A 26941-nucleotide genomic window follows, 5' to 3' on the forward strand; every position below is an offset into this window, starting at 1 on the left:
GGGATGAGCACTGGGTGTTGTATGGAAACCAATTTGACAATAAATTTCATATATTAAAAAAAAATAAAATAAATTTGTTGAAACTTTCTTTCAGACATATTACTTGGTCAATTTTTGCAAATATTCTAGATATACCCCAAAATAAAATATTTTCTCTTTTTATTGAGTGTACTATTCAGATTTTTTAAAATTTATTGAGCTTTTTATTTTAATGACTATTATTTTTTTTATATAACGACCATTATATTTTTTATTTTAATGACTATTATATTTTTAATTTCTATTATTTCCATCTATTTTTGTTTCATAGTTTGGGGTCATTTTTTATAATCTATGATTCTGTCATATATCTCTTCATGTAGCCTAAGAATATTTAAAGTCTCTATCATACAATGCCCCAAATTAATCTGAAATGAATCCATATTCTGATTGTGGACTTTGAATTTTTTCTGAACATTTCTTTACATGTTTGGAATTCCTGTTTGCAGGCACAAAATTTTTTTTTTTTGTTGTCTCTTGTTTCTTTCTCTCCCTTTATGCTCATACCACCCAATGGGTTTGGGTTTCCTTTTTTTAGCCAAGTTCCCCAGTCCAGACTCAGGTCTCATAAATATGATATTTCAGATTTCTTGTTCTGCTATGTTGTCATGGAATGTTACAGAGCCAGTTAATGAACGAATGGGCTGCTCAATTGAGCAAGGGTGTGTTTGTGTCCTTTTACCTCTTCGAGTGTATGGTTCCAAGTAAGCTGTAGCCCCAGTCAGTCCTCGGCAGCTTTCCATAAGTCCCTAGTTTGAGCTAGAGTCATGAACCTACCTCTAGTCCATGTCTTGAGAAGCACTTTAACTCTTTTCACCCTACAGGAGTTGTCTTACTGTTTACTTCCATATTACTTTTGGACTCAGAGCTCGTTAAATCTATGGCTTAACTCAAATTACGGCCTTGTGTTTTGGTCATTTTTCTGCTCTGTGAAAATGCTTGTCTTGTTTTGACCTGGCTATACTTCTCAATCTATCTTTCTCCCTCCCTCCCTGTCCCACCTTCTCCCTCACTCTCCCTCTCCTTCTCCCTCCGCTTCATCTATCAGGCAATGTATTTGGAGCAGAGGGAAGGTATGGAAGGGTGATTTACTGAGCTATCTTATTGGAAATCCACTTAAGCTTTTTAAGGAATTTTCTACAAGCAAAGACAGAGAAAGAAGAAAATAGAGCATTCAGCTTCTAAAGGAGCAATGAAAGGCTGTCTCTATTTTTTTAAGTTTATTTATTTATTTTGAGACAGAGAGAGTAAGTGGGGTAGGGGAAGAGAGAGAGGGAGAGAGAATCCCAAAGCAGCTCTGCACCATCACGCAGAGCCTGATGCAGGGCTGGAACTCACAAACCATGAGATCATAACCTGAGCCCAAATCAAGAGTCAGATGCTTAATTGACTGAGCCACCCAGGCGCTGCTGGTTGCCTGTTTCTTATAAGAGTATTCTCCACTAGCAAAGTAGAAAACTTAGTTATAATGACTATCCATTATCTCCTAATAGTCAGGGCTTTTACAGTTACTTTCTTTTGTTTTCTTTTTTAATTTTTTAATGTTTATTTAATTTTGAGAGAGAGAGAGAGAGAGAGAGAGAGACAGAGAGAGACAGAGAGAGACAGAGTGTGAGCAGGGAAGGGTCAGAGAGAGAGGGAGACACAAAATCTGAAGCAGGCTCCAGGCTCTGAGCTGTCTGCACAGAGCCCCATGCAGGGCTCAAACCCACGAACCGTGAGATCATGACCTGAGCCAAAGTCAGATGCTTAACCAACTGAGCCAACCAGGTGCCCCTTTATGGTTACTTTCTTATGATCTAGCATCTTCCACTCTCACTCAGACCTACTTCCTTCTTCTTACCCCACTTAAAACTTCCATTTCCTGAAGAGTCATCAGTACTTAGCTGACTGTCAGTTTAGTCTTACAATTAAAGTAGTAAAACTGAATTATAAATAAAGCTTATCAATTCAATGAATCCTTCATTCATCAATGTGTGGGGTATGCTTAGTGTGTGAGGGGCGTGGGAAGATGAGGAGCTGGACTTCAATACACATGTGTTCTTACAACCAGACAAAGTCTCAGGAATAGCCTGAGGAGCCTCTGAAATGAGGCCCCCTGTGGTAAGGAGGCACCAGTCATTTTGCCATAACTAAGGCCACCTGTTAGGAAGAGGAGCCAACATGGAGAGTTTTCTAAGGTAGGGTCAAAATGAAGTGTGTGTATATATGTGTCTGTGTCTGTGTGTGTGTCTGTGTGTGTATATGGGTGTCTGTATGGATGGGTGCACATAAGCACGTGCTGCTAAACTCCTATCCCTAGGAATAAAAGCTAAGGTATTGACCTAATGGGCTTTCAGTTACTATCTGGGAATGTTAGGGCATTTCTAATCAGGGACCAGGATTATAAAAACTACATAAATTATGGGGTGCCTGGGTGGCTCAGTCGGTTGAGTGGCCGACTTCGGCTCAGGTCATGATCATACAGCTCGTGAGTTCGAGCCCCGCGTTGGGCTATGTGCTGACAGCTCAGAGCCTGGAACCTGCTTTGGATTCTGTGTCTCCCTCTCTCTCTGCTCCTAACCCACTTGCATTCTGTCTCTGTCTCTCTCATAAATAAGTAAATAAAAACATTAAAAAAACCACTACATTAATTGTAAGAACCACTCAAATAAAATTATCTTAAAAAGGCAAAAAAAAAAAAACCAACCTAAAAAACCCTACATAATTGCTCCATGGTGTTATGTTTGTTTTCTACAGAAGTTACCAGTAAATCTTTAAATTAAACCAAAAGGACCCAAAAGCTTATCTTTAAGAGCAGAAAGGGGTTCAAGCTGGGCACTATAGTCCATTCCACTGCCAGGTTGGGGGAGAAGTATGCACCTCAACCAGTAGAGTAGTAGTGGCAGCTACTAAAGGAATAAAGAACAAAATGAATGTCAGGGACTTTCTGCATGGAATGAGGTCTGGGTTTGAAAGGGATCTTTAGCCATTGAAAGACCTATGTGATTGCCTTACTTAGTTTTATAGGGTAAAACCTTTTAACTTGGTCCACATATATACTTAGGCTGAAGAAAGCCCTTTAGCCTCATTTGGCTCATTAAAACAAAACTGAGTAACAGGAATCAAAAGAGTCACAGGCCTATCAAAAATCTGATGGAGTCTGTGGCTCTCTTCACAGAAAAGGGCATCCACAAATTTTGTGCACAGTTTCAGAAGTTTGTGGAGGCCTGGTTAAGATATCTCTCAGCCTAGGGAGAAGCAGTGGGTTCACATAATAGACTGTAAAGGTTTCAAATGACCAGTCCTCATAGGAAATTGGACCTCATGGATTCCCCAGAACCCACCTCCCACCCCAGCACCTTTCAGTACCTATGGATGATAAGTATTATGTCTACTGATGTTTATTCCATTGCTGGCAATGATCTGCAATTCAGATTCAACAGTATAGGCCACGTATAATAAAGAAAAGAAATTTTCAAGCAGAATTAGATGATATCTTTCTCTAGATGGCATCTTCCTCTAGATGACATCTTTCTCTATGGGTCATTCTGCTCTGTAAGATCCCTGATGCCCAAAGACATCTCTAATCCACACACTGCACCTACTGCTAGTTTCTTTCGTTCGTGATTCTAACAACAGATGTTTTATCTTAGAAATTTTTTCTTGGGGAGCCTGGATGGCTCAGTTGGCTAAGTGCCTGACTTTGGCTCAGGTCATGATCTCACAGTTAGTGATTGCGAGCCCTGCATCAGGCTCCATGCTGATGGCGCGGAGCCTGCTTGGGATTGTCTCTCTGCCCCTCTCATTCTCTCTCTCTCAAAAATAAACAAACTTAAAAAATTTTTTTTCTTAAGTGGATTTTTATTATTTTCTTTACATTTCTATAATACATATTTTGGATCCAGTGCACACAAAAGATAGCTTTACTGCTATCTCCTTCAATAGCATGGACATGACATTAGGAGAGTTTCCTAGAATCTACACAATCATTTCCAACTCAGCCTCTCTTCCGTTTTTAAAACAAGCAGTAGTTGGGTTTTCCTATCACCATCACGGTTCTGCTTCGGGGGCTGTTTTCTCTTCCTCAGTTGGAGCTTCCATATCAGACCTTAACCCTTCATCTTCAGCAGGTAATTCTTTGGTCACTGGACCAACCCCCAGCCTTGACTTCTCCGTGGGACTCGCGGTGACATTTTGATCAAGGGGAGGAAATCTGAAAGTTATGTAGTTGAGGAAGGACATGATCCCTAAAGGAGGAGAAGAATTTGAGGTGAGTTTCAGTAGACAGATGGTCTTTTGGCTTTCAAAATTCTTAGTGATGCTTTAGAAGAGGTTCTAAAGACCTCTTCTTAGTGAAGCCAACCCTTCTCTCCCTCAGCACAGTTACTTTACCCTCCTGTGCTCCCATTGCATTATCTCACATGGTGAAGACAAAGCTTGAACCTCCTAGATTCAAATGATAGTTCCACAACTTTCTGTGTGGTCTTAGGCAAGTCAGTCAACCTGTGCCTGCCTCAGTTAATGGTAGAACAGGTTACTAAATCCAGGTTTCCAGACTCCAAAATCCATACTTTCTTTGCCATACCACTCTGCCTCTCCATGTATAAATGTTCCGGATAGGAACAGTCATTTCTTCTATTTCTCCTAAATTCTACCTTGCCTTCAAGAAGTGGTTTCTTCTTCTATCCTTCTAGCATAAGACAGGGGACTGACTCACCAGAAAACGTGAATAAGAAGTCACTCCACCAATTAATATGATAGGCCCATAGGAGATCTGGCTCCAAGGCATCCTTAGTATGCCTGTAAACCTGTGCCAGAAACAGGATAAGGCAGAGGAGCAAGGAGATGGCTAGGACCAAAAGAAAAGATGTCACAACCCATCAGTGTCTTCAGTCTTCCTTGACCACGCACCCCCCCAAGTCTTCTTCTACCTCCACGCCATATGCACAGCAAGATTAAAATTTAGGGCTTGACCAATATGGGAAAGAGAAAGGGGCCTCTCCCTTCCCCCTGGTATAAGTCAGTTAAAGTGTGTTTTATGCAGTAAGACAGGGCCGGAAGCTGGCAACTTGATGTGATACTGAAGAAGAGGAAAGGGACAAGAAAAAGAGAATAAAAGCCCCACAGAGAAACTTGATTCATTTGACAGTTTTACCCTGGCATTTCCCTGCCAGTCTAGGTCTGTACCTGAGATGAAGCTCAGTATGGATACCTTCAGATCGAAGTTGGTGGTCGTACTTCCTCTTCTAGGCAGGCAAGAGCTGATGAGCCAGCCAAGGGCAACGAGTGTGGAGAAGATAGAGATGAGGAAGAAAGACCTGGAATATTGAAGGTAATCTGCCAAAGAGAATGAGAAAGGAAAGGCTTGGGTAGTCCAGCAGGGGGCCAGCAGGGTCTGGGTAGTCCAGTAGGGTTTTCTTAAGAAAACCAGATAGAGTCTTAGAAAAGGGCGCGAGGACTAGGGAGGATGAAACAGAGCTTACTATGTGGCGTCCAGGGCATAAATAAGGATCTTATTTCCCAGATTTTCTTTTTAATTTTTCAAGTTTATTTATTTATTTTTGAGAGAGAGAGAAAGAGAGAGCACATGCATGGGAAGGGCAGAGAAAGAGAAAGAGAATCCCAAGCAGGCTCTGAGCTATCAGCGCTGAGTCCCACATGGGGCTAGAACTGTGAGATCATGACCCGAGCTGAAATGAAGAGTCAGACACTTAACTGACTGAGCCACCCAGGTTCCCGTTTCCCAGCTTTTCACTGATACTTGGAATTTATTTACTGTGAAGGCAAAGCCTTCATTATAAAACTAAACATACAAATAGTTCTGGGTGCGTTAACACATTAACCTAGATGTAAACTAGCTTATAGGAAACATGACTCTAACATCACAACACAGATTAAAACATTTTCTTGTTCCTAATTCTAATTCTAAAAGTAATACATGGGGGCATCTGGGTGGGTCAGTCGGTTAAGCATACGACTTCGGCTCAGGTCATGATCTCACAGTTCGTGGGTTCGAGCCCTGCCTGGGGCTCTGTGCTAACAGCTCAGAGCCTGGAGCCTGCTTCAGATTCTGTGTCTCCCACTCTCTCTGCCCCTCCCCTGCTTGTGCTCTGTCTCTCAAAAATAAATAAACATTAAACAATTTTTTTAAATAAATAAAAGTAATACATGTTCAATATAAGGAAGAAAATCAGCCACAAGCCCACTACGTAGAGGCAGCTACTACTGCTAGCATTTTATGTTATTTCTTTCCAGTATTTTTCTACCCTCTGTACTGAGTGGATATGATACTGCATATCAAGTGAATTTTTTCTTAAGATTATATGGTAAGATTATCCTCCAAATCACCTGTTGTAAACATCATTTTCATTTTTTTAATTTTTAAAAATGTTTATTTATTTTTGAGAGAGAGAGAGAGCGAGGCTCAAGCCCACGAACCATGAGATCAAGACCTGAGCTGAAATCGAGAGCTGGTTACTTAACTTGAGGCACCCAGGCACCCCTGTATACATCATTTTTAATGGCTACCAAGGAGCTTATCATATTAACATATTTTACTTAATGACTTAACTGTTTTTGGACAGGTAGTTTGTTTCTATTTGTTTTTTCTTTTCCAAGTAGATCTGGCTTGTACAGGCCTTATCTTGCATTTGACCACAAAACGACGTCCCATTTACTTGAACTCCTCTCTTGTAAGATTTCAAGCCTGAATTTTCTGGATTGTAGGAATTTCAATCCCTAAAAATATCTTTCTTTTTTTTTTTTCTTTCCTGAGAGTCCCTCAAGGTCCTGCGTCACATTTGCTCAGGGACAGGCCTGCTAACATCCTTTTGTTCCAAAGCCCTTACCCAAATGCCATAACGCCACTTCTCTCATCTCCTGGCTCAAGATCTCTGCTCTCTGCAGATTGGATGTTGGTAAGAGAGAAGGGGCATGCTAAACATTACTTTTTCCTAACATCTCCCTAATATCAAGCAGATCCTTCCCTTAACTCCCACAGCAATGTTTTAAGATACATGCACCTGATGTTTATAGCAGCTTTACCTACAATAGCCAAATTATGAAAACCGCCCAAGTGTCAAGTATCTATCGATTGATGAATGAATAAAGAAGATGTGGTATGTATGTATGCACACACACACACACACACACACACACACACACACAGCAGAATATTACTTAGCCATAAAAAGGAATGAAATCTTGCCATTTGCAATGACATGGATGGAGCTAGAGAGTATTATGTTAAGTGAAATTAGTCAGAGAAAGAAAAATACCATACGATTTCACTCACATGTGGAATTTAAGAGACAAAACAAACAAGAAAAGAGAAGCGAAGAGGCAAACGAAGAAATAGACTCTTAACTATGGAGAATAAATGGATGGTTACCAGAGAGGAGGTAGTTGGGGGATGGATTAAATAGGTGACGGGGATTAAGGAGTGCTCTTGTTGTGATGAACACCGGGTGATGTATGGAAGTGACAAATCACTAGATTGTACACCTGAAACTAATATTATGCTGTATTTTAACTAACTGGAATTTAAATAGAAACTTGGAAAGAAAAGAAATAGAGGATAACACACAATTGCGAGTAAATGTAGTTCTTCTGAGATACTGCAGACCCTGCAATGTCTTCAGTATCCTTTAGGGGGTGCCTCCTTGTCTAGCTTTTTTCCTTTCTTAAGCCAGATGGGCTCTACCACTAAAAGTTCTCTCAGAACTTTTATGTCTGAGAATCACAGTCTGGCTTCCAGGTAACCCAGAGAGAAGAAAATATGTTAAAGCTTATCCCAATTTAAGATCTGACTCTTAAGTTTTACTTCGTTCTCTAGAACTCACCACTTACATCATCAATAATAGGAAAGTCCATGAAAAGAAACCACACCCCTACCCACAGAGGTGAGTTGTTCTGTGGCCCAAACAAATTAGCCACATTAAAACATGATGACCCCAAAGCAACACATTTTCTGAAACCTGGGTTTCAGAATTAGCAGGATATGTAGCCAGTAAGAACCATCAGCCTACATTGAGCTTCATGAAGCCCGGTGTGATAGGCATCGTTCATGGTATTTAGCCCACTGCCCCCAACTAGACCTAGCAGCCCTTGCGTATAGTCCCCTGACTATAGCTAATTGGACCAAGGAATGGGCTCTGACCCATATTGGACTAATTTGATTCTTACGCTTGGAAATTTGGATTTGAGACTGATTCATGTTAATTTCCTCTTTTGCTTGTTTGAGCCAAGAAGATACAAAGCTAGACTGGGATCTCACTTTTTAGGATTTGCACACTAACAAGAGAAACTGAGCTGTAGTGATAAAACAAAGTGTAAACTAAGATGAGTGACAATGCAGCTCTAGAGAGACTGAGTGACTGGCAGGCTTGATTTTCTTCATCAGAGACCCCGGTCTTGTCTGGAATTTCCTAAGGTACAGCAAACTTCCTGCCTTTGGGAGTCTATGAGATTCTTCTGAATAAATAAGTTCACTCTATAGCTTATACTAGTTCAAATGAAATCTGATCATTAAAACACAAAAGTGCACTAAGATATTCGGTGTAAGTTCTGTCTAAGATATGTTACAGCCCAGCCTTTCCTCCACCATGAGAGGAAGAATTGACTTCATGTTTTTCTTACAATCTTCTCCATTTTGGCTCCTTATCTCCTGAAACCACATGAACAAGATCACTCACAACTCCAAAGGAACAACTGAAGATTTGCAGCATAGAATAATCTCACCCCAAAAGGAAGCAAGTCTACTAGTAATAATTATATACAACTAATTATCTGACCAAACTAAACACTTAACTCCATAGTATAAAATGGCTGCACATTTGGTTAACTTCATAGTTTTTTTCGTAATTCATTGAACAAAACAAAACAAACATCCTAAAGCTGAATTCAAGTCTCCATCTCCTATAAAACCAAAAGCTATTTCAGCTTTTAAACATCAGTTTTTACAGTAGCTTACTTGTCAAAGTTTCAAAGATCTTAGGACCTAAGTTACAAAAGGCCCTACTTGTCAGTAAGAGGTTTTGGTCCAGGGAAAGAGAAGTGCCCTAGATATAAGGAACACCCACGTAGGTCACATGTATCAAAACACTGCTGAAGATTTCCTTAGTAATATTCTTTTATGGCCTTAGGTTGCAGGAATAGCAAGGCAAACCTCCCAGTTTGCTAAAGGCAATGAAGCTAATGCCCTGGGAAGAGAGGGGATGTCATTCTCAATTTGGAGAGGAAGAAGCCCACATCACGCAAAAAGCTTGATAAGATCCTTGCTGGTGTTCTCAGGATAATCCCAGTCAGTGATTCTGTACTTCAGAGCACCATCAGGTAAGACATAAAAGCTACCAAGACTGGAAGGGATACTACCATACTGGAAAGCAGTAATGATTCTCAGTGAATTGGGAACACTCACCATTCAGTAGTTTGGGCTGGGCAAGATCTTCTATTGTTACGAAAGTAAAACTTGGTCCAGGAGGTTTTGGAAAGTGAGAGGGCCAGGGCTATAAGCCACCTTGCTCTTGTGAACAAATAAGCTTAGTTAACACTAGGTGCTCTTTTCCTTTACAGCTGTTGACACTCTGGAAGGAATCAATGGGGAAGCCAAGATGACGTGAGAAGAAAGAAGCATAGGAGAGAAGCCAGCCATAGGAAAAGCTAAGCACCTAGTACTCAGCTGTGCCAAAGAGATTTGGGGGTGGGATTCCTCTTACTGCACCCTAGGTCCTTCAGCAAAAATTAAAGCCAGAATAGGGAGACAGTGCTCCGAAAGGGCTAGCTCCTTTTAACTATAAAGGAGCCAGACTGAGTGAGTGCAGGTGGGGTGTGGCTATGGATTTTGAGAATGAAGAAGGTGCTGCTGAGGAGTCAGCCCACTTATTTAGTCAGATCTAAAGCTCCATGTCGTTGCCATAAGGCCAAGACAAAATTTTTATTCCAGTCACATAAGGCCAAGACAAAACTTCCCCATCCTCATGGAAAAGAAGGTGGTTTTGGAATGGAAAAGATGGAGACCTAGCACCTGGGAGAGGAGGCTGTGAAATCAACTTAGGATTTAGGTTCCTCACACAGCTTGGCCTTGTTTATTGTGCAATGGTTCTCAGGCCCTGGCTCCGGAGGGTCCACTGCTTTGACTAAAAGACCTAATCTTCTTTCTCCACAGTCTTCCAAATGGTCCAACCTACTCTCTATGGCAAAACATTCCTTTATATTATGGTTTGATCTCACCTATCCTACAGGGGAGTTAACAGAAGGGTCTGTTCCACACTTGAGACCTAGAATAAAAGTGAAGGATGGTGTCCCCTACTCCCCACCCCTTCTCCATTCTGTTAGCAACTGCTACAGCAGAGAGGCTATCAATCATCTAGAACCAGGTGAAATCAGAGGCAGAGGCACAATGGCCTAATGTAACTCCACGACAGAGGAACATGAACACACACATTCTTGAGCCCATCTTAGAGAGTCCCCATGAAACTCACAGAAATGACATTACTGCTTTCCAGTAGGGTAGTATTCTTTCCAGTCTTGGTAGCTTTTATATCCTACCTGATGGTGCTCTGAAGTCAAGAATCATTGACTGGGATCATCCTGAAAACACCTTTCCATGGGAAAGGGGGCTAAATTCTTGCAATTAGTAGGTAAAAGTTTAAAGTTCTTGAATTTGGACAATAGTGTTTTGGGCAGTAATAACATAACAGATTAGTGAGAGCTGAACACACTCATGACATTTGGGAAATTCATTATGAGAACTGCGGACTACTTACTGATCCTAGAATTAGAACTTAGTTAACGTTGCAAACAGGATAGATACTTGACTTAAAATTGTGTACTTAAAGGACTCAGTTGACCACCTCTAAATCATTAACAGTTGGCCTCATAGGTAATATCCAGGTTCTGAGAAATAAACTATTTGCTACTGTAAGTGACAAAATTCCAAGACTCTCATTCATTAAAATTTTAATAATCTTCAAGTCCTAAATTTTCACCTGGGCATGATTACATAAATATTGCAGTTTAATTTTTATGCCTGTATCTTTTACTCCATTTCTCTAGAAATGGAATTTGTGAGTGTAAATCTCTGGATACACATAATCATATTGCTTTGGTTACAGCCATTTACATGGTCCCCAGTAATACCCCCAGTGTATATGAGAGTGTCCAGCATTGTGTATCATCATTTAAAAATCTCTGCTAATGTCGCGTTTGAAAAATCTTATCTTACTGTTCATTTGATTTGCCTTTCTTTAATGATTTATTATGGTTAAAATAGTTTTACCTATGTTTACTAAACATTTTTAGTTTTTGTTCTGTGAATTGTCTGGTTATCAAGAATTTATTTGAGGGGCGCCTGGGTGGCTCAGTTGGTTGGGCAACCAACTTCAGCTCAGGTCATGAACTCATGGTTCATAGGTTCGAGCCCCGCATCGGGCTCTGTGCTGACAGCTCAGAGCCTGGAGCCTGCTTCGGATTCTTTGTCTCCTCTCTCTCTGCCCCTCCCCCACTTGTGCTCTGTCTCTCTCTGTCAAAAATAAATAAAATATTTTAAAACTTAAAAAAAAAGAATTTATTTGAGTATCTGCCTTTTTATTAATAATATACATTTTAAAATATTAAGGCCATTAGCCTTTTATCTTTCATATTTATTGCAAATATTTTCTTTAGCTTTTCTTTGAAGTTGAAGGTGCACTTGAATTGTCTGCCTGCCTTTGATTTTAGTTCCTTCTCAAGATCTTGTGTTTGGGTCCTGCCCTTGAGTTCCACATGTCATAGATGCTCCAGCTCAGGTCTGAGCCTAGGTGCAACCCCTCCAACCCCACATCCAGCATCTGGAGCCTCTGCTTATCTGTATCTCTTGTGGATAATGGGAAAACTGTTTCGTGTAGTTCTGTCTTTCCTCTAAGTGTTGCTTCTGATTGAAAAACTCATGCATATGGTATCTTCTAGCCCTAGAAACTTATTTTTCAATGTTTTATATTGCATTTTCAGATCTGCTTAAGTTCACATAAAATTTGACATTAATAATTTACTCTAAATAGCTAGCATTTGTTATACACCCTTATCTGACATGCATTTACATTCTCTTCTACTGTTGGCAGAAGAACACACTGACCTTAAAAATTAAATCTGATGGAGGCTGAGACACCTTGCTTTGTTTCCCGGTTATGATCAATTACATCTATTTCTGCAAGTGATGTTAGAATACCAACCATACTGCTTCACAGGGACAGCTTATAAAGGCCCAATGGGTTCTTCCCAGAAAGTGAAGAGAGTATCAACTACTGAGTTGGGAAAGGTTACACTGAGAACACCAAAGAAAAGGATGGCTACATTCACAATTTGGCTGAGATCCATCCTGGACTTGGAGAGGTGAGGGCAAAGAGATCTTGGAGGAGGAAAGATGAAGGGCCAACATGGCAGAAAGCTCTGGAACTGTGGGGCCTGTGGTGTTTAATTTGGTGGAACTCACAGGGTGGTTTGGGTGTGTGGCTCCAGCACAGCTCATAGTTGCATGTGATCCAGAGTCCTGCGTAGAGCTCAAAGCCATTCTTGGTCACCAGGAACCTCACCCAGTTCAGTGGGGACATGCAGATCACCATTAGGAAACCAAAACCACACAGGCTGCCACAGAACATTCGGATGTAGATGTGTGCCTGATTCACATGCTGCTGCCGCCTCTGGGGTGGCATTGAGGCATTCGGATATTTGTTGACGGGGAGGGTAGGCTACAAGGATGAGGGAAATATTGCCTACCCAAAAAGATAACCATTGATCCCCAGGGGCTCCTACTCATCTCTACCTTAAGTGTCTCCATGTGGGCTTGATCTGTGGCCGTCTATCCCTACACAGGGTGATCTTTTCTCTTTCTTTAGGATACTCTATCTAGACCCACCTTTAAGTAAGTCTTCTTCCTCCCATCTGACCTACAATTAGGTACCTCCTCACCCTTTGGTAGTGCCGGTTCCCCTTAATTTTGGGAACCTTAGGATTATAGAAGGTCAAGGCCATTTGTTCCCTGCTCTCCATCTTGGCAGCCAGTTCGCTTTGTAACTGCCACGGAATTTGTCTCAGCACCTCCCACATGTGCTGGCAGCATCAAAACAGGCCAGAACCCATGGCACAGATTCCATGTCCATTTGATATTCTGGGTCTAATCAGATCAGGAACAAATCATCACATTTTAATCAAGTGCATGCATATGTGATGCTCCCACCTCTCCCTTCTCTGACCCTTTCAACTCCTTCATTAAATAAATCCACAAATATTTTGTCAGCAGTTGCTGTGTGTCAGGCTTTGTCTTAGGTCCTGGGATATAAAGATGAATAAGACACAGTTCCCTAATAGCCAATAAAAAAGTTAACTCAGGTGTCTTCGGGACTCCATAGCTTGTGGTTAGAATTCAAGATTACAAGTAGCCTGGCATTCATGGTCTTGCCCCAACACTAAGTGGAAGGCCCTGGGTGTGTCTCAATAGGCTCACGAACCAGTCTGTCAGCCATAGATCATCATGCAGTATTCCCCCCCCCCACCTTTTCTTCCTTTGTTGCTCGAGTACCTTCTCTTCAATGCCTTCTCATGAAGCCATTCAAGGGTGCTACGGTCCTGCCACTGCCAGTGCTGACAGGGCCCACTGTGAAAATGCCAGCATCCCCAGCGCAGGGGGCTACCAGCCTGCGTGCTGAAAGCTACCATTCTCAATACTGCAGCAGTGTTGGGTTCTATGTGAAAGCAAGAATGGCCTTTCCCTGTTTCCACAGCCAGCACAGCTTGTGCCCAGAGTAGCTCAAAGTCTTCTTTTCAAATAATTCTCTCAGTGTTGCTCCTAACTCCTCTCCCCACAAGGGCTCAAAAGCAGTCCAAGATGCTGAACAGACACCATCCTGTTCCACATCATGGACATTTATTCAAATAAATGACCAGCTGTATTGCCAGCTCTTGTTTTCCATGAACAGATAAACTCCGATTCCTAAATTTGGGCTGAATTAGAATGCCCTATCACCCGTTTCTCCCAGCATACCCTCTCCTCGCCCGCCCAAGCCTGTCGAAACCTATACTTTGTTAGCTGGTGGGAACAACTGGCAGTTAGCTTGTTTATGTCCATGCTTTAGCATGAAGCCCTCCCTCTCCAAAAGTGTTATTTGACTCTCTGTCTACCAGAACTTAGCCTAGCGCCTGGAAAGAATAGTATTTAATGTTAAATGAATAAATGAACAATATATTTTTAAATAAAGGACAGAGGTTGGTACAGAGGACAGAATGGTTAACATTTTCAGGGGAAAATTGGGAAAGATTTATTGGAAGAGGTGATGTATTAATTGGATTTCCAGCTAAGGAATATTCCAGGTGATAGAGGTGATAGGGCACTGAGGCAAAGAGAATGATACGTCTCAAGGCAGGAAACCATGGACAGCATGAGGTTCTTGGGACATCAGAAGCAATGTGGTTCTACTAGGTACAAACTCAAAGGTGAGGGTTGAAGGGTGCAGATATCAGCAAGAGCTAGATCACAAAGAGTCCTTTAGGCCATGCTATGCAATTATATTGTGAAGTCTCAATTGCTGTAATACGCTAGTGCCACTGGAGTGATTATAGGAAAGACTTTTCCATTTGCAGCAAACTGGCTGTACAGCATGACTGTTAGATGCACACTCATGCCTAGGGAGCTAGACATAGGCATTGAATACACAGGCCTACCTTTCAGTCCCCATTCTAGCACTTACTTAAGTAGTTCCAATACTCATGGTTAGGTTACTTGGGGCAGTTTCCTTAACCTCACTGAACATCAGTTTCTTAATCTCTAAAACTGGGTTAATATTCATTCCTGCCTCATTAGAATTTTTGTGAGGATTAAATGAGATGATATGCATAAAGCTCTTAGCACAGTGCCTTCATACGTGCTCAGTAAATCTATTATTATTTATTTTTTTATAAAGCATTTTTTAAATGTTTTATTCATTTTTTGAGGGAGAGAGAGTGTGAGTAGGGGAAGGGCAGAGAGAGGAAGACAGAGGATCTGAAGCAGGCTCTGTGCTGACAAGCTGACAGGCTGACAGCAGCGAGCCCGATGTGGGGCTCCAACTCATGAACCACAAGATGATGACCTGAGCCAAAGTTGGACACTCAACCGACTGAGCCACCCAGGCGCCCCTGTTTTTTTTTTTAAGTTTATTTTATTTTTTAGTAATCTCTACACCCAATGTGGGGCTCAAACTCATGACCCCGAGATCAAGAGTCATTTTGTGAACAGTGTCTGATTGGCAAATGATGCAACCCTCCAGCTGTTGAAGGAACAGGTTGGGCAGTACTGGACAAAAGGTAGGATGTTCTTGGCCTGCTGGGAACTTGCTAGGGCCCGATGCATATGACAAAACATTATTCATGCATCACTGGTGACTGGGTATATTGCCACTTCCCCCACTTTAAAAAGCAATTTGGAAAAAATAAAATAAATGAAATAAAATAAAATAAAAAGCAATTTGGGGTCCCCTGCCTATTTGGCAGCTACTGCCCCAGAGCCTGCAGGGTCCAGGAGGAGCATAGCTCAAGCCAGTGGATCTTGAGTCTCCAACACCAACCCAACACAATGTGGAGTTGCTGCAGAAACCAGATTATGGGGGCTATTTAGGCTCCCAGTCCCTCCCTGCAGAAGCCTGGAGCTCTGCTCTTGCACTGATGCCCTTCACTGTGGAACTGGCGCAAGCTGGTTAAGGACTCAGTCTCTGAGAAAACAATTGGATTGATGTGAATGCAGTTTTGGAAAAACACGTGGACGATGTATACTGTAACATTCCACCACAGCAGCCAGTGAACCAGCGGAGGCACTGGCAGAGGCAGGCCCTGCTCCTGGGCCCCATGCTGACCTCGCAGAGGTCCTCCGGTGGGGAGTGAAAAGCCAGGCCCCCACCATGGGATACTGAGAAGAAGAAAAAGCTGCTGGGAAGCTGCTAGCAAAAGACATACTCTGGGAAAAAATAGCTTATGGAAATCATTAGTAAAGGAGACAAAATTTGGATGACAAAACATATCATAACATCCAGGAACTGAAAAATGATGCTGAAAACACACAGAAATCTCCTTTTCATTTAACCCTAGAAGTACTGGGGGGGGGGCGGGGCACCTGGGTGGCTAAGTCACGTAAGCATCCGATTTCGGCTCAGGTCATGATCTCAGTTTGTGAGTTCGAGTCCCTCGTCAGGCTCTGCACTGACAGCTCAGGGCCTGGAGTCTGCTTCGGATTCTGTGTGTGTCTCTCTCTGCCCCTCCCCTGCTTGTGTGCTTGCTCTCTCGCTCTCTCTCTCTCTCTCAAAAATAAAAATAAACATTTAAAAAAACACTAGAAATATTGGGTAAAAGGAACTTCATACAGATCATGCCACAAGTCACAATGGTAAAGCACAAGGCATCGTCACATGCTTGAGAGCAATGCCCTATCATGGTAGCAGAAGAAGGGCGTTCCTTCCCCTGGATATGTGCATGTTTGACAAATACAATACATGGTATTTCACGAGAGGATTTTCTACAGAAGAATTAAGCAAAATGTGAGAGACGAAGTATATGCCATTGCTAGCCTGGCACACTGGTGCTTAAAGAATGCTAGGTCCTTCCACAAAAGTGTTCTTGTGAAAGCATCCCCTGCTTCTCTTCAAGTTGCTCTGGAGGACTATTAAAGAAAATTCGACAAGTGAATTTTTATATAGTCCACCCATCTTTACAGCACAAAAATGCATCATTTCCATTATCTGTGTATATTCAATCATGAAGAAAAAGAACTTAAAATAATTTCATGGCCTTGCAAAAAAAAAAAAAAGCAGTTTGGTTAAAAGAAAATAGAGTAACATGTTTGTGACCTTACAGTAGGCCAAGAATTGTTTTTAAACAAGACTTCTGGGGCGCCTGGGTGTCTCAGTCGGTTAAGCATCCGACTTCAGCTCAGGTCATGATCTCACAGTCCGTGAGTTCGAGCCTCGCGTTGGACTCTGTGCTGACGGCTCAGAGCCTGGAGTCTGCTTCAGATTCTGTGTCTCCCTCTCTCTCTGCCCCTCCCCTGCTCATGCTCTGTCTCCCTCTGTCTCAAAAATAACTAAAAACATTAAAAATTAAAAAAAATAAACAGGACTTCTATTCACCAAAAGATACCACTGAGAGTGTAAAAAGGCAATCCATAGAGTGGGGTAAGATATTTTCAATATGTGTATCTAAAAAAAACTCATAGCAAGAATATAATGAAGAATTCTTACAAATAAATGAGAGAGGCAACCCAATAGAAAAATGAGCAAAGTCCTTAACTGATGTTTTGCCAGAATAAAAGCATATACATATATAACATAAAAAAGTGCTCAGATTCATTAGTCATGAGGGAAATGCAAATTCAGACTGTAATGCGATATCACTACACATCCACCAGAATGACTCAAATGGAAAAGTGTTGGCAAGTATGTAGAACAATCGGAACCCTCATACACTTCTGTTGGGAGCGTAAATTGGTATGTTCACTGAAAAACTGCTTGGCGGTATCTGCTGGAGCCGAATAGATACATGTCCTTCTCATTTTAGGTAGGCATGCAACAGAAAAAAGTGTCCACATGTCCACCAAAAGATATGTATTACAATGCTCATAGCAGCACTTGTCATAATAGCCCCAAATTGGCAACTACCCAATTGCCCATCAAGAGAAGAAGGGAGGGGCGCCTGGGTGGCTCAGTCGGTTAAGCGTCCGACTTCAGCTCAGGTCATGATCTCACACTCTGTGAGTTCGAGCCCCATGTCGGGCTCTGTGCTGACAGCTCAGAGCCTGGAGCCCGCTTCAGATTCTGTGTCTCCCCCTCTCTCTGCCCCTCCCCTGCTCATGCTCTGTCTCTCTCTGTCTCAAGAATAAATAAAAACATTTAAAAAATTTTAAAAAGAGAGAAGAATGGAAAAATCATGGTACATTCATACAATGAAATACTATGTAGCAATATAAATAATCTACAAGCACAGAAGCAATATGGATGAATCTCACCAACACAATGTTGAGCAAAAGAAGCCAGATACAAAAGACTGAATATGTATGATTCCATTTATATGAAGTACAAAACAGGCAAAATCTGTGTTGTCAGAAGTCAGAAATACCCTTGGGAGGAAGATGACTGGGGACTAGGAGGGGACACTAAGGGGACTTTGGGGTGCTGGAAATGTTCTATTTCTTGATCTGGGCGTTGATTACCATTCTATATGTATACTATACTTTAATAAAAAGTTAAAATATAAAATCAAGAATCTTAAAAATGTTATCATTTGTCTTAGTAATTTCACCTCTAGGAATCTATGAAATAAATACTAGTTTTATAGCTTGTTGATATAACCTCTTATCTGCTAGGAACAGTACTAGGTGCTTTACATATGTTAACCCACTTGTTTTTGTGAATCACATTTTTCCATTTCATCTTCTAATTTGTTACTGCTGACATATAAATAAGTTATTTTTGTCTATGTATTTTATAGGACCACTTGACTGAATTACTTTAATTCCAATAATTCCTTTGGATAATTCTCTTGGATTTTCTAAGTAAACATCATATCGACTCCAAATAATAATAATTCTGTCTCTTCCTTTACAAAACTTGCCTTATTGGATTGATTGGACCCTCCAAAACAATGTTTATGAAGTGTAGTAGGCATCCTTATTTTACTCTTGACTTTAATGGAACTGCCTGTATTCCTTTTTGTTTCATATGTATATTCATTTTTGTGTTAGTTTCATTCTATTTCTGTTTTGCCAAGATTTAACGTTTAGAATGGCCGTATCAAATACTTTCTTAACCTCTAGAACATGGTCTTTCTCCCTTAGTCTATTTACCATATATGTTGCCATAATACATTTCCTAATGTTTATCTAAGTTTGCATTACAGTAATTAAATGTTTGTATAAGATACATTATTCTTTTTTGCAGATTTTTATTTAAGTTCTAGTTAGTTAACATATAGTGCAATACTGGTCTCAGGAGTAGAATTTAGTGATTCGTCATTTACATATAACACTCAGTGCTCATCACAACAAATCCCCTCCTTAATACACATCACCCATTTAGCTCATCCCCCACTCACCTCCCTCCACGAACCCTCAATTTGTTCTCTATAGTTAAGAGTCTCTCATGATTTGGTTCCCTCTATTTTTCCCTCTTCTCATATGTTCAGTTGTTTTGTTTCTTCAATTCCACGTTGGGTGAAATCATATGGTATTTGTCTTTCTCTGACTTATTTTGCTTAGCATAATACACTGTAGCTCCATCCACATCACTGCAAATGGCAAGATTTCATTCTTTTTGATGGCTGAGTAGTGTTCCATTATGTATATATACCACATCTACTTTATCCATTCATCAGTTGATGGACAGTTGGGCTCTTCCATAGTTTGGCTATTATTGATAATGCTGCAATAAATGTTGGGGTGCATGTATGTACCCTTTCAAATCTGTATTTTTGTATCCTTTGGGTAAATACCTAGTAGTGTAATTGCTGGGTTGTAAGATAGTTATATTTTTAACTTTTTGAGGAACCTCCACACTATTTTCCAGAGTGGCTGCGCCAGTTTGTGTTCCCATGAACAGGGTAAGAGGGCTCCTCTTTCTCCTCAACCACACCAACATTTGTTGTTTCCTGTGTTGTTAATTTTAGCCATTCTGACAGGTGTGAGGTGGTGGTTTTGATTTGTGTTTCCCTCATGATGAGTGATACTGAGAATACTGAGAATCTTTTAATGTGTCTGTTAGCCATCTGGATGTCTTCTTTGGAAAAACATCTATTCATGTCTTCTGCCCATTTCTGAATTGGATTATTTGTTTTTTGGGTGTTGAGTTTGATAAGTTTTTTACAGATTTTGGATACTAACCATTTATCAGGTATGTCATTTGCAAATATCTTCTCCCATTCCATAGGCTTCCTTTTAGTTTTGTTGGTTGTTTCCTTTGCTGTGCAGAAGCTTTTTATCTTGATGAGGTCCCAATAGTTCATGTTTGCTTCTGTTTCCCTTGCCTTCTGAGACAGTGTCTAGTAAGAAGTTGCTATGGCCAAGGTTAAAGTTGCCTGTGTTCTCTAGGATTTTGATGGTTTCCTATCTCACATTGAGGTCTTTCATCCATTTTGAATTAATTTTTGTGTATGGTGTAAGAAAGTGGTCCAGTTTCATTATTTTGCATGTCACTATACAGTTTTCCCAACACCATTTTTTCCATTGGATATTCTTTCCTGCTTTGTCAAAGATTACTTGACTGTGTGGTTGTGGGTCCATTTCTGGGTTTTCTGTTCTGTTCCATTGATCAATGTGTCTCTTTTTGTGCCAGTACCATATGTCTTGATTACTACAGCTTTGTAATATAGCTTGAAGTGCAGAATCATGATGCCTCCAGCTTTGCTTTTCTGTTTTAGGATTGTTTTGGCTATTTGGGGTCTTTTGTGGTTCCATACAAATTTGAGGATTGTTTGTTCTAGCTCTGTGAAAAATGCCAGTGGTATTTTGACAGGGATTACACTAAATGTGTAGATTGCTTTGGGTAGTATAGACATTTTAACATGTTTGTTCTTCCAATCCATGAGCGTGGAAAGTTTTCCCATTTTTTTGTGTGGTCTTCAATTTCTTTCACAAGTGTTCTATAGTTTTCAGAGTACAGATCTTTTACCTCTTTGATTAGGTTTATTCCTAGGTATCTTATTGTTTTGAGTGCAATTGTAAATGGGATTGATTCCTTGATTTCTTTTTCTGCTGCTTCATTACTGGGGAATAAAAATGCAACAGATTTCTGTACATTGATTTTATATCCTGTGACTTTGCTGAATTCATATATTAGTTCTAGCAACTAATGTTTTTTGTGGAGTCTTTCAGGTTTTCTACACAGAGTAGAAATGTCATGTCATCTGTGAACAGTGAATGTTTCACTTCTATGCTAACAAACAGGGGCAATCTGTAAGAATAGATTAATTCCTAGAAACATACAAACTACCAAAACTGAAACAGGAAGAAACAGAAAATTTGAACAGACCTATAAACAGCAAAGATACTGAATCAGTAATTAAAAAATCTCCTAGCAAACAAAAGCCCAGGGACAGATGGCTTCCCAGGGAAATTCTACCAGACATTTAAAAAAGAGTCAATACCTATTTTACTCAAACTGTTCCAAAAAATTGAAACAGAAGGAAAACTCCCAAATTCTTTCTACAAGGCCAGCATTACCTTGATTCCAAAACCAGACAAAGACCCCACCAAAAAGAAGAATTTATAGGCCAATATCCCCAATGAACATGGATGCAAACATTCTCAAGATACTAGCAAATCGAGTTAAACAGTACATTAAAAGAAATTATTCATCATGATGAGGTGGGATTTATTCCTGTACTTCAGGGGTGGTTCAATATTTGCAAATCAGTCAACATAATACACCACATTAGTAAAAGAATAAGAACCACATGATCCTCTCAATAGATGGAGAAAAAGCATATGACAAAATACAGCACCCATTCTTGATAAAAACCCTTAACAAAGTAGGTACAGATGGAACATAACTCAAGATCATAAAATCCATATATGAAAGATCCACAGCTAATATCATCCTCAATGGGGAAAGACTGCGAGCTTTTCCCCTAAGGTCAGGAACAAGACAGGGATGTCCACTCTCACCATTACTATTTAACATAATACTAGAAGTCTTAGCCTCAACAATGAGACAACAAAAAGAAATAAAAGACATCTGTTATTCTTCTGATATACTTCTAGGAGTATTTGTTTTTATAGTTGACCCAAGAATTTATTTAGAATTTTAAAAATATAAACACGTTTAGATTTTTTTCCAGTTTTAATATATCATGGTCAAAGAACATGTCCTATAAATTCTACTTCTTCCTTCTCATCACAAGGAAAAAAATGTAACTATGTATGCTGATGGATGTTAACTGGACTATTGTAATGACCATTTTGCAATAATACAAATATCAAATCATTAAGTTGTGCACCTAAAACTAATGTTATATGTCAATTATACCTCAAAAAATGAAAAAAAAAAGTCCCACTTTTTGGAACTTAGTAATATTTGAGGTTTTTTGAGTTTTCTCAATGTTCTATAGACATTTTAATTTTTTTTAAGTTTATTTATGCATTTTGAGCGGGGAAGAGGCAGAGGGAGAGGGAGAGAGATAATCCAAAGCAGACTCTAGGCTGACAGCGCAGAGCCCAACGTGGGGCTTGAACTGACGAACTGTGAGATCATGACCTGGGCTGACACTAGGAGTTGGACGTTTAACCACCCAGGCGCCCCGGTCTTATTGATATTTAAATACAATGTATAAAGGTGTGTGTGTGTGTGTGTGTGTGTGTGTGTGTGTGTGTGTGTGATATCTTCTTCATTGATTTATCTGTCAACAAACACTTAGGTTGCTTCCCTATTCTGGCTATTGTAAATAATGCTGTGATAAATATAGGGGTGCACATATATTCTCAAATTAGTGCTTTCATTTTCTTTGAGTAAATACCCAGTAATGGAATTATTGGATCACATAGTATTTCTATTTAAAAATTTTTGAGGAAGCTCTATACTGTTTTCCACAGTGGCTTACCGATATATATTCCCACTAACAGAGCACAAGGGTTCCCTTTTTTCCACATCCTTGCAAACACTTGTTATTTATCTTTTTTTATTTTAGCCATTTGACAGGTGTAAGGTGATATCTCATTGTGGTTTTGATTTTGCATTTCCCTGATGATTAGTGATGTTGAGCATCTTTTCATGTGTCTGTTGGAAATCTGTATATCTTCTTTGGAAAGATCGCTATTCAAGTCCTCTGCCCATTTTTAAATCACATTGTTTTTTAGTGTTGAGTTGTATAATTTCTTTATACATTTTGAATATAAATTCCTTATCAGATATATCATTTGCAAATATCTTCTCCCATTCAGCAGATTGTCTTTTTGTTTTGTTGATGGTTTCCTTCACTGTACAGAAGCTTTTTATTTTGATGTTGTCCCAATAGTTTATTTTTGCTTTTGTTTCCCTTACTTTTGGAGACATGTCTAGTAAGAAGTTGCAATGGCTGACATCAAATAGATTACTGCCTATGTTTTCTTCTAGGATTTTTATGGTTTCAGTTCTTACATCTAGGTCTTTCATCCCTTTTGAGCTTATTTTTGTGTATGGTATTAGGAAGTGGTCCAGTTTCATTCTTTTCCACATAGCTGTCCAGATTTCCCAGCACCATTTACTGAGGAGACTGTCTTTTTCCCATTATATATTTTTGCCTACTTTGTCATAGATTGACATTTTGGTACCATTTTAAATGTCTCTAATTGGGGTGCTTGTGTGGCTCAGTCGGTTAAGTGTCTGACTTCAGCTCAGGTCATGATCTCATGGTTTGTGAGTTCAAGTCCCATGTTGGGCTCTGTGCTGACAGTGCAGAACCTGCTTCAGATTCTCTCTCCCTCTTTGTGCCCCTCTCACTTTTCTCTCAGAAAAAAAAAAACAAAAAACTTAAAAAAATAAATGTCTTCTATCAACAACATTTAGATGGTTCTTTGCACAATCTGAGTCTTTGTCTCTGATTAGCGGAATTTAACCTATTTACATATGTGATGATAGTTTAGATTGATTCGGCTTAGTCCTATCCTCATTCTTTGTATTTTCTGTTAAATACATATTCTTGTTTCCTCCTCTTTCCCTCTTATTTGCCAGAATGATCCAGTTTTCTTTCATCTTTTTCTTTTTCTATAATGACATGTATGTCATGTATGCTGTTTCTGTCTTGCTAGATCTTACCAATTTCATTATACATATATTTACAATTAAGTTTAAGATATTAACAGTAGCAATGAAAGGATAATACTAATATTGAAAAAGATTGGTTAAATGAGCATTTTCACACATTACTGGCGAGAATGTCAATATTTATCCCATGTTTCCAAGTATTTACAGAGAGTGAGAGGGAATTATATGGCTTAAGCCAGGAAAGGCCTAGGACTGTGGTCAATCTCATCCAAGGTACAGAACTGAAGGATGAAACTTCCAAGTGAAAACAAGGTATTAATGGTGAGATAGGATGAAAATAGATGCTGGCTTGGCAACCAAACTCCTCAATGATGGTCATTGTAGTATTGCTTATAAGTAAGAAAATTTGGAAGCAACCTAAATGTGCATTAATGGGAACTGACTAATTAATTATGGAAGCTTCACAATTATGGAACTTTAACCATTCAATTCAAATGTCCTTATCTATAAACTGAGAATAATAAGAGCATCTACATATATCAAACATAAAGTTATCGTGAGGCTTAAATAAATTAACATAGGTAGAGCCCTTAGAATGGTGTCCAGCACATGATAAGTATGTTAGTGCATGTTAGCTACCATTATTATTATTATTATTATTATTATTATTTCGCTTTTAAAAACAGAATATTACAGGGAGTAGAGGGAGGGGAAATTGGATGAAGGTGGCCAAAGGCACAAACTTCCAGTTATAAGAAATAAATCCTAGGGTTGCAATGTACAATATGTTGACTAAAGTTAATACTGCTGTATGATATATATGAAAGTCATTAAGGGAGTAGATCCTAAGAGTTCTCATGACAAGGGAAAAAAATATATACTATATGTATCTATATGAGATGATGGACATTAACTAAACTTATTGTGGTAATCATTGCATGATATATATGTCATTATGCCATACAACCTAAACTTATAGAGTGCTGTATGTAACTATGTCTCTGTAAAACTGGGGGACCCCCCTAGAATATTAGCTTTTACATAATATATTGGTTTTTAAAAATATTTATTTAAATTCCAGTTAACATACAGTGCAAATATTAGTTTCAGGTGTACCATATAGTGATTCAGCACTTCCATACAACAGCCAGTGCTCATCACAAGTGCACTCCTTAATCCCCATCACCTATATAACCCAATCCCCCCCTCCCCACCTTACCTCCAGTAACCTCCAGTTTGTTCTCTATGGTTAAGAAGTCTGTTTCTTGGTTTGCCTCTCTTTTTTTCTCTTTGCTCATTTGTTTTGTTTCTTAAGTTCCACGTATGAGTGAAATCATATGGTATTTGCCTTTCTCTGACTTATTTCACTTGTCATAATACATTGTTAACTGAAAGATGAGAGCATGGCAATAGTTATATCACGCTCTCATTTTTTGTTGTTAGAGATTATGGATGTATGCGCATAGAAAATGGTCTTATACAGAAATAACCATACATACTTTGTCATATATATGGTTTCAGCTCAGGTCATGATCTCACAGTTTGTGAGTTTGAGCCCCACATCGGGCTCTGTGCTGTCAGCCTGGAGTCTGTTTGGGATTATCTCTCTCCCTCTCCCCACCCCTCTCAAAATAAATAAATAAACTTAAAACTTAAAAGAAAATGTCTATAGGACATTGAGAAAAACTGTCAAAAACCAAATATTACTAAGTTCCAAAAAGTGGAATTCTTTTTTTTTTCATTTTTTGAGGTATAACTGACATACAACATTAGTTTAGGTGTACAACTTCATGATTTGATATTTGTATTATTGCAAAATGATCATCACAATAGTCTGGTTAACATCCATCAGCATAGTTACATTTTTTTTTCTTGTGATGAGAAGGAAAAAGTAGAATTCTTACAGGACATGTTCTTTGACCATAAAATATTAAAACCAGAAAAAATATAAACATGTGTATATATTTTTAAAATTGCACATATATATTTATAAATTTGTACTAAAGTGCCAGTAGTCTTTATCTTTCTGGCTTTAAAAAAATTTTTTTTAATGTTTATTATTCATTTTTGAGAGAGAGTGCACGCACAAGTGGGGGTGGGGCAGAGAGAGGGCGACACAGGATTAGAAGCAGGCTCCAGGCTCTCAGCTGTTGGCACAGAGCCTGATGTGGGGCTTGAACTCACGAACTGTGAGATCATGAGCTGAGCCGAAGTTGGACGCTTAACCGACTGAGCCACCCAGGTGCCCCTATCTTTCTGGCTTTTATGTGGTCCCTTAGCACTTAAAAGAGCTCAAAAGCATGAAATAAACCCTGGGAAGGGTATAAACATCGGGGAGGATGATGGTGAACCCAGCAGATCAGGTGGTTGGGTCATGAGGTATTCTGGAAAAGAAAACTGTAATTCCTGTGTAGCTGAGTTTGTGAACTGAGAGTCATCCTTCTACATACAATATTGTGCTTTTTGAATTTTAAAAAATAAATATATATTGCTTTTATAATAAAGTAATGGCAGTCATTACCTCCCCATAGAGTGCCTTCTAAGTGAATCTATTCCTTCACTAGCATCTGTTCAAAGATGGGAGTTTTGATCATCTGTGGGTTAGATGACTGCCATGTCTTACCAATAGCCACAGCTGTTATGATCAAGAATGACATCTCTTCCTAGCGGGACTAATCATATCCTGTCTCTGGAGAACTGAAAACTGGAATACTGAGGGAATAAATTAGGGAGATAAGGAGAATGAAACAGATGCAGGGGTGGAGATGAGAGTCTGGATGGGTCCTGAGAGACCACAGGGTAACCTTGGTTGCTAATAGATATTACAGCCTATTTGACCTTGGCTATAGCTACCTTCTTATGTCTAGATGCTTGTGAAGATGATTAACTCCCCACTGTTGAGCTAGTTGAAGTTTTCTTCCTCACAACTAATAGAACTCTGATACAAACAGTAAGTGTTTAACCTTTTGCACATAGAACATGAAGAATCATTTTAATTTTTGAAGCATTCTTATATTACGTATTATCACTCATAGTAGTTGGAAGGATCACTGTTTATTTGACCTTTGACTGCATGGATAGAGCTCTAATTACCTCATAATTACTTGTGTGTTCACTTGTTGAATTTGAACAATTCTTTATCCTTCCACTGGCCTCCTCCCACTATCTGCCTAATGTGGACTCAAGGAAGGTTA

The 26941-nt window shown here is 39.6% G+C and overlaps 1 protein-coding gene and 1 pseudogene across 1 annotated transcript; one reads left to right on the forward strand and one right to left on the reverse strand.

Moving 5' to 3' along the window:
• Positions 1-3924: 3924 nt before the first annotated feature.
• TMEM202 (transmembrane protein 202) lies at positions 3925-13062 on the reverse strand. Its single transcript, XM_047074423.1, has 5 exons — positions 12967-13062; positions 12491-12746; positions 5209-5358; positions 4739-4870; positions 3925-4268 (listed from the first exon to the last, which is right to left on the reverse strand). The coding sequence occupies exons 1-5, from the start codon at positions 13045-13047 to the stop codon at positions 4072-4074; spliced, it is 816 nt and encodes a 271-aa protein (XP_046930379.1). The 5' UTR covers positions 13048-13062; the 3' UTR covers positions 3925-4071.
• A 2535-nt stretch (positions 13063-15597) lies between these two features.
• Positions 15598-16795, forward strand: LOC124508959 (NADH dehydrogenase (ubiquinone) complex I, assembly factor 6-like; annotated as a pseudogene).
• The last annotated feature ends 10146 nt before the right edge of the window (positions 16796-26941 follow it).

Source organism: Lynx rufus, unplaced genomic scaffold, assembly GCF_022079265.1.
Source record: "Lynx rufus isolate CCGP_SWC_20201006 ecotype Redwood Valley unplaced genomic scaffold, mLynRuf1.p SCAF_13, whole genome shotgun sequence".
Classification (NCBI taxonomy): domain Eukaryota; kingdom Metazoa; phylum Chordata; class Mammalia; order Carnivora; family Felidae; genus Lynx; species Lynx rufus.